At 41.6% G+C, this 15,884-nt stretch overlaps 1 protein-coding gene across 2 annotated transcripts in view; it reads left to right on the top strand.

Moving 5' to 3' along the window:
• The window catches only part of kcnma1a (potassium large conductance calcium-activated channel, subfamily M, alpha member 1a), a 176,474-nt gene that overhangs the window by 34,054 nt on the left and 126,536 nt on the right, over nucleotides 1-15,884 (top strand). For both annotated transcript variants that reach the window (XM_057342163.1, XM_057342161.1), the window contains exon 2: nucleotides 5,391-5,555. In XM_057342163.1, the coding sequence (XP_057198146.1) occupies nucleotides 5,391-5,555 (165 nt within the window). The remainder of the gene's footprint in view (nucleotides 1-5,390; nucleotides 5,556-15,884) is intronic.

A 15,884-nucleotide genomic window follows, 5' to 3' on the forward strand; every position in this document is an offset into this window, starting at 1 on the left:
TCCTTTGCACAGTCTGAATCTTTGGCCTTTTCTGATGTTAAAGACCACTGGTTCTATTGATTTGTTGCTGACTGCTTGTTTTGGGGTTAGATTTGACAAACTGGTGTTGGTGGAAGAATACATGCGTTAGTAACCAGGGGACTTATTTGTCTCATTCATAAACATTCCTGAATAGTTTTCCAAATTAATCAAGGCAGCGCACAAAAATAGTTTATTATGGGCAAGCACCTTCTCAGACCTTCATAGTAGTATATGTATGTAATATTTTACTTCGTTGTCCATTGCTATTTGATAAATCTATGTTTATGTAACATGGATTACTCTGACATTGCAGTAGTGTTAAATGGTCACCCTGTGATAGTGGTTAACTGTACTGATATTAAAATAGATATCTTGAAACAGCGTGTGTTTGGATTCACCGTTTTTTAACTCCCTGGGTGAAGCTAAAAATAGCACTCACTGTGGAGTACAGTTATCCCCAGTGATGCAAATGGAAGGCGCAGGAACAGCTGCGCTAAAGCCAAGTCACGTTAGATCAGCCTTGGTCACATGACCTGCGTTCTGCCATTCATTATTACTGGAACCCCCAAGTGTGGCCATATAAACTCTGTTTCAGCTGGCATTTAGCTGTATTTAAATGTCTCTCATTTCATTCACAGTTAATACATTTTCTTAAGTTTAGATCATTTCTATTATAAACAAGAATTGAAATTTAGAGAAACCTTCAAGGCGCAGAAATGCTAATGTAAAAAACCCTCTAATGAACTGAACTCTCATGCCCCATCTGACCTGGAACAGATTGTTAGAAAAAAGCAATGTCGAGGTCAAGAAACAAGGTCACTGCTAATTAAGTCTGTTGACTGCCGGCACATAGTCTACATCAGGCCCTCTGTCTGTTTGGATCATGAAAAGAGCCGGATGTGCCCTTTGCTGCCCAGGCTTTGACATCACAGGTGAACAAATAGCTGACGGTGTCTCGAGGTATGACAGCCCTTCTTCCCCCTCACGCCTAGCTGCTCAAATGCAGTAGAAATTGTTTCTTGTTTACATTGTCGGCTCGGATCTGCCCAGCCATCAGTTTGAGACCTGATTAATAATTCATGATTTTACCCACATGAAGAGTCTGGCCACATCGCCACAACTCTCTTCGCTCATGCTCTCTGATGCGACAGCTTTCACTTTTACATGGAGAAATGTGATTTTAGTCCAGCCAATGGACAGTCGCTTTAAACATGGCTGGTTTGCTTCTTGATAACACAGTACTTAAAATAGAAGATTCATAATTTGACCTTTCAGACTTATTTTCAAACAGCTTGTTTGGTTGGAAGATTACTCATGCATTGATGTATACAGATGACATGATTTATGTCCAATGAAATGAATTATGTCCACTAAATGTAATAAAGTAATTTTACTCAATTAATTTAATGCAAAGTGTATAATTATACTGCAAAATGTATAATATAATTTAGATGTTAATCTTTTTCCTTCTTGTATTACGTAAAACCCTTTCATAGTAGAAGACAGATTGAATTGGCTGAAAAGTGTCAAAACTGTGTTTCTGTGGCAGTTTCATTATTACTCTGAACGTTAGGACATTGGTTCAACATTAGAAATGATCCATTTTGTTTCTTTGAAAAGATCTCATTACATTGACAGAGTGAGATCTTGAGCGGCTTTGCTGTTCAACACACTCTAAGATTTATTTTCATGAGCGGGAGGAGCACATGGTGATATCCGATCAGAATGTAACCAGATCCAAGTGTACACGCTGTTGGTACAGCTCACTAACTACAGTATTGACACCATGTGACGGGTCCAAGCATCTGTGCGATGTGGCAGGAGAGGCATGAGGAGTTGGGAATATTTTGGAGTGAGACAGAACACACCTTTGTTAACCTATTCCCACAGTGACTGGATTAGGGGTTAGGTTCCCATGCACAGCACAGAAATCTGATCTGCTAAAAGACTAGCTCACTTTTTTAGGACTAGTTAAGATCGTTGTTGGATAAATCAAATTCTTGAAACAACAGCTGCCCCCTTATTACATTATTGTAGATTATAATCCAGTTTCATGAGAATAGTCTGAAAATGGAAGGGGCTGGTTTCCCTAGTAGACCTTTAACCCAAAGGTTTTATAACACCAACTGTTGCAAATATTGTTAAAGGTCCTTCATAAATAATTTAAATATAGATAAATCGCTTATTTAACAGGGTTAAAACAGTTTCCGTAAAACATATGGTTGGCTCATTTGTAATGTGGTTCTTGCAACACCTGCAATATTAAATTATGTTTGCATATCGCTGCTGTCCTCCTGAAACCTCGTATCTCCATATGAAATTGTAGGCACAACCCTGTAAAAAAAAATTCTGTAAACTGAAAAAAACAAAATATACCTTAAAATATTTTTTTCCCTGTAAAATTATAGGATATAAGGATATATGTTAAATTGTTTTCCCCATTTTTCTTGTAAATTTGTTGTCTTTTTCTGTAATTTTATAGTTTTTGAACGTATTTCAAAAATAAACTGTAAAATAAGAAATCTTGTTACTATGCAAAATATGCATACTAAATATTTTTGAATTGTAAATTATTTATGGTAATTCTCTATTTCTGAACAGGAAAGATGACATTTTTCATATAGTGGTACTGAAACTAAACGAAACCTTTAAAAGGGTGAGCAGATCATTGTTTGTCACTGCTCTCTAGTCTTTAAGTGCTTGTCTGCTGTGTGTGCTCCTGATCCCCTGTGCTGTTTACTAGTTGGCAGTGTGTGTCAGGGATCTTTGACAGTGTGAACAGATTTCTTCATATCTGTTCTCTATTCCAGGATTCAACATTACAGATGGCTCGACGGCACTGCGCCAGTGCAAGGTGCTCAACTGTTTCTGGCCTCTGCTACATTGTCACACGTCTTGTGCTTTTTTACATCTTGCAAACTTGAAAAATATATATTGTTAAACTAAAATTTTGAACTAAACTTTTATATAAACTAAATGTCATATCTTGACTCTTCCGTGTCAGTTTTCCTGTTTGATGACTGTGTCTAACCTCTGCTCAGTGTGCTTTGGTCGGTGGTCTTTTTTTCTAAGCTGCATGGAGCCATATGGTGGTGTCTGGATCTCCTGCGGTGCCAGTCTCTTTAAAAACTTGCATACCACTCTCAGATATATGGTCTTCACTCCCTCACATAGATTAGCCTTAAAAGGGCTGATTTTCTTTAAATGCACAGAATATGCACCATACGTCTTTCCTGGGCTGATTTTTTTTCTGCTCATGGTTTTGATCCATCAGCTAAATGCTCCTGTGACAAGTGCTTAACCACCACAGTGAGCAAGTAGATCATTTACTACTGTGATTTCATTTGTCATGGAGTTTGGTTTCATATCATTGATGCATATGTGATCTTGTTGACAGAAGCGATTCTCACCTCTTGAGACCCTCATTAGTTTTGCTTTCATATAATGCATACATGTTTCCATCACAGCCTAGCATTTTCTGTGGCACTGCTAGGCACTGGTGCACTTTCTCTAGGGATGTGCTTGCACTACTTAGTCTTGGGTTGGCGATGTCACTAACCCGGGAAGAAGCTTGATGTAGTCCCTATGAGCTGTTCGCTGTAGTCCTTAAAAAAGCGATTTATGTTATGTGAACCAGTCTGTTGTTAAAGATGGGCAGTATATGTTGGACCTAACAACAAACCTGCAGCTTGAAGTCATTTATGTAGACATCTTAAAAACAACCTGTTTTATTTTTGGAGCTGAAAACTTGACTTTTAACAGTTTAGGTGATCCTCAAGGAAAAAATGAATGATGATAAAATAATAAATTGACCTTACACATGGTCGTGGTCCTTAAAAAAGCGATTTATGTTAAAGAAAAAATGTCATTTTGCATTGAACTTTGAGATTGGTAATTTTGCAGATATCGTTTATGCTCTAAAAGCAACGGTACACATTAACTAAAGTTAAAGTGATACTTCACCCAAAAAATTAAAATTCTGTCATCATTTACTCGCCTTTGAGTTGTTCCAAATCTGTAAACATTTTTTTGTTCTGTTGAACACAAAAAGAAGTCATTTTGAAGAATGTAGGACAGCAAACAGTTCTGGGGTACTATCGACTACCATTATATATTTTCCTACTATGGTAGTGAATGGGGGGCAACATCTGTCTGGTTATAAGCATTCTTCCAAATATCTTTCTCTGTGTTCATCGGAACAAAGAAATTTATACAGATTTAGAACAACTCGAAGGTGAGTAAATGATAACAAAATTCCTTTTAAAAAAAAAGTGCAATCCTGGACCCCTTTAACAAAGAGTAAACTTGAACTTGAAATTAAGAGCAGATTTTAAATGAGTTAACTGTGCTAATGACATCATATGTGCTCCGCCACACTCATTATAATGCTCTGAATACTACTCTGTATCGTTTTGTTTACTAAGCAGTAAGCTTTTTACATCACACTGATGTTACATCCCAACATATGATCCCACTGAGAGCACGAGCAGAGAGATGCTCAAAAGATTGTGGAGCTCTTGGAGAAATGAGAATATTACCTGCTGTTATTTATGCATCGTAGCACAAGTGCATTAGTTCCCTGCCAACCCCGCGGTCGAATGCGAACGGTTCCTCCAGTGCTGTTTCTAAAGAATCAGGCTGCACCGCTGAGCACATAATGCCTGTATTTTCATCCACCCACCTGAGTGTGAAATGTTGCCTAGCCCTGCGGATGTAACCCAGAATCCCACAGCGACTCCCGGAGCCTGTGAATCATAGCTGTCCCTGCCTCGGCCTACACACCGCCAGCCGCACTGTGTTCGTCAGGCAGTCTGAGAAATGCTCTTTTTACTGGGACTCAAAAGCTATCTTCACTGCTTCCAGAAATCTGACAGCGGGTTTGATGTCTGATGGTGACGTAGCTCTAGACTGTCAAACTATAGCACTTGTCAAGCCTAAGAAACGGCATGGTGTGATGTGGTTTTGGCAAAGATTCTGGAGTTTATGAATCCACAGTGGATTCATTACTGCTTTACCTTTTCAAAGGTGTACATACATTTACCAAAACTTTACTCGTCAGCAGGGCCGCATGGAATCTGCCCACAGAACATTAGTAAAATTTAGAGACCCATCGTGTACATCTTTTTGTTTGTTTTTTATTTTCTTGCCTTGTGTTTCTGTAGCTCAAGTGGTAGACACTGCAAAGTGTGAAGAATTTGTCTGGGCCGTTGCCTTAGTAAATTTACAGTCATAACAAATGACACGCTTACTGTAAATGACTTTGCCAGCAAAATTATCACCCAAGCCTAGTTTACACATTTAAGATATATATTTTACATCATAACACATTTTACATCTTTTTTCTTGATCTTTGTGTGTGTTGTTTACAGGAGGCACAGAAGGTGAATAACCCTATGAACAGTCTGTCTGATGGAGCACCGAAGATCGCGGGTGAAAAAGACGAGGTCCCAGCTAGTGAGGTGGGCTGGATGACCTCAGTCAAAGACTGGGCGGGGGTCATGATCTCAGCACAGACCCTTACCGGCAGAGTATTGGTGAGACCATCACAAACAACTACATTGCAAACCTCACCAGATGCCCACTAAAACACCCTTCAAATTCATTACAAATGATGCACAAATGAATGCTTGTGTACTGAGATGAATGTATTGTTTTTTAAAGCATATCCTGTACTATTGGCTTGCTGATTAGGTCTTCTCATCATGTAATTATTTTCAGATGATGTAAAGGTTGTTTAAAAAAAACGCTGCATGTAAAGTGATAAAGGACTTTTGGGACAGCAGTAATACTGAATTGTGAGTCGTGTGTGGAGTGTTTGGTCATCACAGCTGGACAGGTCAATTAACTATGAATAATTGAGTCAATTTACCACATAATCAAGATCATGTACTTTTGGAATGCTATGCAAATGAGAGCTGTGCTGATTTTATGACCTTGAGTAAATTATGAACAGAATCTGGTTTGCTTTGTGGTTTACCACTCTGATGCTCCAGCGGTTCTGAAAGCTTACATAAACACTCAATAACATTCTGACCTTAATTTATTGTGACTTGAATATTTTTCTCTCAGTTCTGCATATCAGCTTTCAGGTAGGGTGACCCATGTACATGACCAGAGTAGAAAACGGGCCTTAGTTTAGTGTTTCTGATGTAGTGCATGATTGCTGTTTCACAACAGTGTTGTCAGTACAGCCACAACATGAGCGGTGTTTGGACATGTTATTGATTTCTTCAAAGCTGTGAAAGTTGTTTATGTGAAGATCCTGTTCATTGGAATTTCATTATATAATTAGTTAGTTCTATTAGTTTTAGTTCTAAAAGCAAAATGAAATAAGGTGCATCTTTTATTCCACGAATATCTTTTTTTCAGAATAAATGTGAAGTATGTGTTTAGTTCACTGCTAATTTGCAGATTATTGTCAATAATCATACAGTTTCTAAGGATTAACTTCTCACACATGTGATCTTAATCAGTTATGCATTGTTATTAACATTGCTGGGGTGTCAGCAAAATGCATTGAAAGTTACCTCTGGGATGTACTTCAGGGAAAGTTTGTATGCATCTACATGTGTACACCTGTATCTTTTCCTTCTTCATATGCCCTTCTCCTGACCTTTTCTTTAAGAGAAAGTTGTTTTATTTAGGGTCTGCCCTAAAGCTGGACAAGAATGCAATAGTGTAAATGAGTATTGTGCCAGAACTGTGACTGAGCCGTAAGCATTATCTCCCCCAATGGCAGCTCCAGCTGGAGTGCTTCATCATGCCTATAAATCAAACATTTCTTTATGGGACAAAACCCCTCATACATTCACAGTGCTCTCTCTCTCTCTCTCTCTCTCTCTCTCTCTCTCTNCTCTCTCTCTCTCTCTCTCTCTCTCTCTCTCTTGCTCTCTCTCTCTCTCTCTCTCTCTCTCTCGCTCTCTCTCTCTCTTTCTTTCTTACAGATTATTCTGAGTGATATCTGCCGATACAGATTCTGAAGTTTAAAACAATATTTCATATAATGACTATAAATAATGAACTGTTGATGTTTCTTAACATTTTCTAAATACAGTGAACAAATTCAGTGTATTTTCCAGTCCTCTTTTGATTGACAGGATATATTAGCCCTGATCATTGGCTCTTTTTAAACTATTGGCCGATAGAACGATACAGATTATTGGCTGATATATCGTTGCATCTCCAGTAAATAGTTTTGTTGTTATAATGGTACTTTAATTAGTAAGAAGCATTTCAAAACAAGCATTGTTTTAAGTGTATCAGTAGGTTTTTAATTGTAGTAATAAATGTATTGTTTTACTACATAATTTTACTGCAGACATGACAAAAGAATCTCTAACGGAATCTTAAGGGATCCATTCCTGACACTTGACTATGTGCAGATACAGATGCACTTTTTCTACTCAAACAATGTATAGTCATGTTTTTTCTTTAGAAACAACAGTTTCGCTTGACTTTTTTTAATATGGAGGATATTTAGCCGTAGACAGAGCCTTCGTTACGCCAGAGCTGCACACATCCCATGAGAATATCATCAATTTCTGCAAATGAGCAATGCTTTCATCAGCCTCTCTCTCTCTCACGCAGTAGTGAGACAAAAAAGTCCCATGCTGTTACCAGAATAATTGGATCATATATATTAATCTCATGCTACTTTGGAATACCAAAAATTGCAAAAAAACATGGTATTTTCATACTAGCAACCTAATAATACTAAAGTACTTTATTATTTGGGACGTCTCCGTGTAGGGAAAAGGGTCTGTTGGTATTCTCGCTCAGTGTGATTTTAACTGCATTACAAACGCAACCAATTGCATAATAAAATGCACAGACCATATGTTACATTGTACTGTATGTGTGGGTGTCTGTGTTTATATGCAGCTGTGCTGCAGAGCCCATATGTACTATGAGGTTTTTAGCTGCGTACGTGAATGCGTGTGTGTCTGTGTAGGCGGATATATGGACTCATGCCCTCTATCAGGGTTTTTTTTCAGCTTAAAATCACAATGAGCATCCGTGGACGCCGAGCCCGGCTGGTAACCATGGCAACAGCAGTTTACCTCAGCTCTGTCATTCTGATGTAAAGAATGAAAATGAGAGAATTGTGTTTCTGTGCACCGCTTCCTCAAGCGCTTTGGCCGCGGGGTGCAAGACAAGAAAGATGAGGGTGACCAGCACCTGTCTGCGCAGGTTGATGATGTATTATGAGGGCGCGCAGGGCGACGTTGTGAAAATGAAGGCTGCAGCACGTGCCCTCATATCCTGTAGTTCATTAGGATTGCTTGATGACTTTGAGGATGTTAAGATGTCACGCATTTCCCAAAGGGAGTAGTATAATTACAAGATCCATCAAAATCCACCTATCGCGGTGTAGCCATGTTTCTATAGCCTGTCTCTTCGGGCGAAGCCATTTTTGACACTTGCAATCTTATGGAAATGATGGACTCCGTGCCTTTGTGGCGTTATAGTTTATATAACGTTTCACCTTTATAATGGAAGCGCATGTCATGCATCATTGGTCATTATATGAACATCAACGCTATCCTATCAATCATTCACACACAGAAATAATCTTTGTGTTGCCAGCAGGATAAATACAATATTCATGATTAATGTCCCCATAGGCTAAGAAAGCACCATGTCTTTTGTATCAGTCTATTTTCTTTATTTGTTTGCGTGATGCATAAACGCTGGATTTCCAGATGTTATATACTCGCTTCATTCCATCCATCATGCCAGAACTTTATTTGGCACCCAAAACAAGACTTTGGTTTTGTCATAAAGGTTTACTTAGCGCAGGCCTCGGTCTGATAATGTGATTTATCTCTTCTCTGTATGTGTGGGGGCATCGGGAACTCGAATAACAAAGATTTGCCTTTAACTCTAGCTGCTGATCAGAAAACAATTTAGCTTTCGGTCTTATAATGGTGGAAGGTAGGATTTCTTTGATTGAAGTTAAGCAACAGCTCCCAAATGAGTCTTTTCATACCTTTACTTATTGGTTTAGGTATCTGTCTTCACACAGACAGCTTTATTAGCTGTCTTGGGATGTGGGAATTACACCGGCTTCTTTGAAGGGATCCTGCTCATTTTGACATCATAGGGCTCAGGAAGAGATGAGAACATTAGCCTCAGAGGAGTAGACAAGACAAGTGTCTTAACTTAAAGCAACCGTGGCTGCAAACCCCAGCTGTTGTTTGGTGTTGAAGCACTGGTTGTGCTGTTAATGAAGGTGTCATACATTTTGAAGGTTGGATATAGTCTTTTGACTAAATACATGAGTAGTGATGATACTAGTCTCTCTACAGTGTCTTAAGAACTGAAAAGTGTATAAGAAGCAGCATTGGCCACCTAAAAGGCATGTTTGAAAGTTTAACTACTTTTAACTTTAGATGCAAGATGCTAAAAACAAACAGACGTGATGTAACTGCCAAAAGTCAACAATTAAAACAACACAGATGGACCCCATTCCCCTCAGTCAAGTACTTGAGAAGTAAAACTGAGCAAAATGCTATTCCTACTAGACAGGCAACTCTTAGTTGGCTTATCCGTTTGTGTAGCTGTAACAGGTGCAGAGAAGCCATGTGCCCATTGTTCTGTTCTTAGCTCCAACCCCCCCACCGGGAACTCTGGTACAGGTCTGGGTATGTGAGCCACCTGTGCAGGAGTGGCAGTAAATGCAAACTTTCACCTCTCTGTGGCGTGGGAGAGAGAGATATAGAGGAATGTGCTGTGTTGGTCAACAGCTCCCTAGTGACCCCTGGGCTTCTATGTGACCCTTGGACATATATATATATATATATATATACACCAGACTGACCAAACATGGCCTTGACCACTGCCTCCCAGCCCTGACGCTTGATTTTGAAAACCTTTTCAGATTCAGCCTGCACACCCATACGTCTCCACAGCAGGAAACTGGCAGAGATGGAATGTGTCTGTATTCATAATTATGAGTTCCCGTGGAGGGCATTTCTAATTTGGAGTTAACCTTTGGCTGCCGGTAAACTTATCAATGGAGGCAACACCTGTCATTGCAGAAAGAAATCCGTCAAAACAACAACAGCAGCAATAATGACAAAGCCACCAATTCCTTGGGAAGCGTGACATTGGGATTTTGCCCTGTAATTATCTGCCAAATAAAGCACATTTCTTACCCACCTTTAGATGGGTTACATATCTCATACTGAAAGCAAAGCCTATATTTTCTGATCTCATTTACAGTAATGTAACAGTTTTTCTTTCCTAATTTTTTTTCAATCTAACAGACAATGATGACCTTATAGTATTATTTGCTTATGAAATGTCCAGTGTGATTTTTTTGGAGGATCTATTGACAGAAATGTATGGCGTTTATTCAGACCCTGAACTCGCGAGCATGAAAACCACATGAGCGCAGATCAGTTCCACGAGCAGAAACGCACCTTCGCGAGAGCGTATTTATGCTCCGCAAGCGCAAAGATTAGTATCCTTGCGCGGAAAACAATACTTGCCAGAGCACATATCTGCTCAGCGTGCAAAAACATAGTCTGCAAGCATGGGGCTGTGAACACGCAATTCTCTCAGTGCTCTCACAACCACTCAACATTTGCTCGCTCGTTGAGTTGACTTTTGAGACTTTGGGGGAGGGACAATGGCTGATGTCTCCGCTCCTTTCCTTGGTCACTTTTAACATGCAGTCACATACAGTCTCCAACCTGTATCTTACATATTGTACACAGATGGTCCAAACCCTTGGCTTTATAGATCCACATAAGTTAAAAAATGAAATACTGTAGTTCGGTAATGTATCAATGAATGCTTTTGTATTGTTAAAAGTGAAAATGAATTAATTGTTATAAAATTAATTGTCATGAAATATTAATTGTTATAAAATGTGCATTATTAAATGGCTACAACAGTATACCTCTAAGCACAAGTTATTATGAATAACAATATGTACCCTCCAAAATGTCATTTAAATCATTTGCTTTATTTGTTTTGAAACTAATCAAACTGGTTATACCAGGTCAGGTGAGGTCAAGTTTATTTGTACCCGGAGGTAGACTTGTTTTGCAATGAGAGTTCACATAAAAATTGTCATGATTCTGCCGTATCTTGTCATGTTTCTCTTGGCATAGTGGCGGGATCATGACAGAACACCATGTTTTATGTGGAGAGAGGCATTTTGTCCCTATAGGCGTTCCATATGCTCTCTCCAGGTCTCGTCATTGTTCCTGCCCTCTTGTTTCCTCGTTAGTGATAATTATTAGTTCTTGCCCCGCACCTGTCCCCTCTTGATTTATCTCCCTATATATTGACCTCGTGTCTCTTGTCTTGTGCTGGTTCATTGTACTGTTGTGTGTGTCCTTCGTTTCATGTGGTGAGTTCCTGTCTTGTCAGTGTAGTGTAGTCATTTGTAGTCATGTCTAGTGTTGTATTTTAGTCTTGTCTAGTTTAGTGTAGTCAATCCTTTGTACCCTTCCTGTTTTCACCTTGCTGTTCTTTTGTTTTACCCCATCATGGGTTTTTGTTTCTTGTTTTGTCTTTATTATTTATTAAAGTCTTGTTAACCCCTTACCCGCTGTCTGCACTTGGGTCCTCTGTCCGTGTCTCACCTCCACGTTCATGACAAAAAATGATAAATTTCTTTTATAAAAAATCGATGAAAACTGCATGGATTAAGAACATCATACAACAATATAAAAATAAATACATGCATGCATTAAATACAAAAACCTATAATTACCTAAACCTGTCCTTATTCAGCTGAGTAATAGACACAAAGCAGTTTTTATACCGCTTTGTTCTACAGTACGGGACTGCAAATCTACGTCTAGATGGTAAAAGTTGGAATTCATCGTTTAGGGGATTGAATTAGTCACACGCTGTAACTGTCTAATATACAGGGATGCTAAACTACACTGTGTCTCCCCAGTCAATTTACTAGAGTATGTAACAATTTGACTCAGTGAGTTTCTATTCTTAACAGACAGGTTTCCAAACCAGGATACCAGAGAGAATGTTAAAAGTGACTCAATAAAAGCATGATAGAATAAGATCATAAGGGTTTTGTCAATGTGAAAATGAGCCGGTTTTCTTAAACAATACAGACGCTGATGCCCCCTTTTACACAGTGCTTCAAAATTTGCTTCAAAGGTCAATTTTGACTCAATGATGGTTCCAAAGTATTTGTAGGCTTGCGCATATTCTATTCTCTGACCCTTAATAAATGTATCTTCATGTGGTTGGGCATGTTTCCTAATGTCAAGTATCATATCTTTTGTCTTGGATAAATTGAGTTGAAGATAAGACTCTTCAAACCACTTTATGAAGTCATTTATAATTGCGCCATGGCTAGTCTCATTGCTATTAAGCGCACTAACAATGACAATGTTGTCTGCATATTTTAAAATAGTCCTGTTTTCCCACTTACTCTGACACATATTTGTGTAGAGAATAAATAATAGTGGGAAAAGCACACATCCTTGTGGGGAGCCGGTAGAGGAACAAACTCGATCAGACAAGATTCCGTTAACCCTTACTCTTTGCGTTCTATTAGTTAAAAAATCCAAAATCCAGCCCACCAAATTATTACTTAATGTAAATTGTTCTAACAGTCTGCTAATAAGGACATGGGGCTGGATTGTATTAAAAGCGGACGAGAAATCGACAAATAAAAGTCGAGCATGGGACCCATTCCTTTCCAAATCTTTAGTAATTAAATTCAACAATGTTACTGTGGCATCCTCTACTCCTCTGTATGACCTATAAGCGAACTGCATAGGGTCAAGTATGTGTTCAGTTTTCCTCAGGATTTCTGCTCTTACCAACTTCTCAAAGGCTTTCATTAAAATTGATGTGAGGGCTACTGATCTAAAATCATTTAAGGTACTAGTACTACTAGACTTGGGAACCAGGACTACCACCGCGTCTTTCCAAACCTTAGGTATATGTTGTGCCTGTAAGGACTGATTTAAAATATAAGTAAAGATGGGACTAAGTTCCTTCACGCAGGATTTAAGCAAAAGCCCACAAACTTTATCAGGCCCGCAGCTCTTATTTACTAGTATTAAAAAGAAGGCCTGTTCCACATCATCTTGATCTATCTCAAAGTGCTGATTATCCCTAAGTTTATCACTCATTTCCTGGATTTCATTACTAAAATCAGAAATGTCAAAACGATTAAAGAAAGAATTAAGAGCATTTGCATATTCAGTATCTGAGTTAAAACCATCCAGAGTCACCAGACTACTTTTCTGTGCATTATGAAGCCCTGTTATAGTTCTCAAACTATCCCAGGCTGAGCCAAGGTTATTTGCAGCCATTTTGTTCTCCAGTTCGGTTTTATAGGTTTGTTTCGCTTTCTTAATTTCTATTTTCAGTTCCTTGGTGGCTATATGCAGGTCAGAAGATATTCCCTGCTTGAAAGCCAGTTCCCTATCGATACTTCACTCGTACTGCGTAGCAGGACGCTATGGGGAAAACTCATTTTTCTCCGATGACTGAAGCTTTACAATAACGCAGTGAATACTGCACGGCCATTGGTGCGTGCAAAGTAAAACTTTGAGCCAATGGCAGCGAAGTTGCACGGACTGATGGCTTCGCCATCGGAAAAGCATTGCAGCGGACTGGACCTCTCTGCTCAGCGATTTCGCTGGTTTCTCAGCAGCGCTGGTTCCTGTTCCCTGCCGCCATCCGGCAAGCTCTAAAACAGCAAATTTCCAGAGCAAATTTCCTGCGGCGTTGTTGCAAATGCCGCGCCATCACTGTCATTCGTGTGGGGTATCCCTGCATGCCGCTGATGGTCACGGCAAGTGCGTCTCATGCTTGGGAGTTTCCCACGCTCAAGACGCACTCAGAGAGACAGAATGCCCTCATTGCGAGAGCATGAGTCTCTCCTCTCTGCGCTCGTGGATAGCTTTCTTTTCAGAGAGCGAATCCGCTTCTCGATCCCTCCCGCTTCACTCTACGGAGACGAAGCAGCGGGGTAGAGGAACTAAGCGCTCAGGGAAGCGCGAGCTCACGTCCCCTCGGCGTGCCTCGCTCATGTCCCCTCGGCGTGCCTCGCTCACGTCCCCTCGGCGTGCCTCGCCCTCGCCACAGAGAGAAATTTCGCCGGTTCGTTTTTCCCAGGCCGACCAGCATCCGTATTCACAGTGTTATTGTAAGGCTTCAGTCATCGGAGAAAAAGGAGTTTTCCCCATAGTGTCCTGCTAAGCAGTACGAGTGAAGTATCGATAGGGAACTGGCTTTCAAGCAGGGATGTCATGTTATTAGCGGCTTCAGACAGGGGAGGAGCTGTCAGGCTCGGTTTTCGACCCCCGCCCCCCTGCTGTCTATAGAGCACAGCGAACCCACGCCGGGTCTGGATTCCGAGCTTTTCCAGGTCCTTTCCAGGCTTGCGCTGCCAAGCCCCTCGTCAGCGAACTTCACCGTTCTTCCCGGAGGTTCACGATGAACTCACCAGGTCATGGCGCGCTCCCTACTCGGCCCGTCTACGACCCTCTTCTTCCTCCGCTCTCACCTCGGTTGACGGCGCAGAGGAAAAAGGATATGAGAAGCTGCCTCCCCTGGATGAGTCAGTGGCCGCACATCTGTGTCCGCCCTCAGCCATCGGTTGGACGGCAAAAGCGGCCCATCCCTCTAAGCCGTGCAAAACCACCTCGGCCCTCGCTGGACGTGCATTCTCGTCCGCCAGCCAAGCGGCTTCAGCATTGCATTCCATGGCAGTGCTTCAAGAGTACCAGGCCAAACTCCTCCAGGGCATGGACGAGTCCGGTACCGATACCGCGCCCTTCAAAGAACTGTGGAGCGCGACGGATCTCGCCCTACGCGCCACCAAGGCCACGGCCCAGGCGATAGGCAGATCGATGGCCAGTCTTGTGGTGCTCGAGCGCCATCTGTGACTGACGCTCACAGAGATCAAGGAAGCAGACAAGGTCCCCTTCCTCGATGCTCCACTATCTGCTGCCAGCCTCTTCGGACCAGCAGTGGAGGGTTTTGCGGAACGCTTCACTGCAGCGCAGAAATCTTCGGAGGCCATGAAGCACTTCCTGCCCAAGAGACCCGGGTCCAGACCTGCATCGGCTCGCCCCAAGCCAGCGCCGACTCAGCAGCCAGGGAAGGCCACGCCCAGAAGGTAACAGGAGCTGAGACGCGTTAACTATCTCGCTCCAGGAGATGTTTCCCCAACCCTCAGCGTCAGGGACCCCGGCCAAAGATCACGCTGGACCCTGCGCCTCAGGCACCATCCTGAGACCGAGGAAAGGAAGAGGAAGGGACAGTGTCTCGCTGCGGCTGGACCTCCTTCAAAGAAGGCTCTTTTGTGTGCCCAAACACCCCGTTCTGTTCCAGGTGCCGGCGAAAATGTGTTTTTGTTCCACAATGTGAATACCAGGTCTGTTCTAACGCCCGCACAACCCACCGATGTTATAGCGGGCACTTATATAAAACACAAACATTGTCAGAAAAAGAGCAACCTTCCTCTTCCACTCTCCACAGGAGTCAAGCCCCCGAAAGGCGGCATACCTCCCCAATGCATTCAAGCCCTTGCCATACGGGCCGAGGCCTGGCGGGCCATCCCCGGGGTATCGGATTGGGTAATGGGAATAATATCTCGAGGATATTCACTCCAGTTTGCTCACAGACCCCCGCGTTTCCGCGGGGTGATCACCACCCGAGTCCAGAGTGCGAATTCACACGTTCTGCGCACGGAGTTGGGGAACTTACTGGACAAAGGAGCCATAGAACCGGTTCCTCCAGACCAAACCGAGTCGGGCTTTTACAGCCGCTACTTCCTCGTACCCAAAAAGGATGGCGGTCTCCGCCCCATCCTTGATCTCAGACATCTGAACCGCGCCCTTATGACACGGCGTTTCAGA

Source organism: Triplophysa rosa, linkage group LG9, assembly GCF_024868665.1.
Source record: "Triplophysa rosa linkage group LG9, Trosa_1v2, whole genome shotgun sequence".
NCBI classification, from domain to species: Eukaryota; Metazoa; Chordata; class Actinopteri; order Cypriniformes; family Nemacheilidae; genus Triplophysa; species Triplophysa rosa.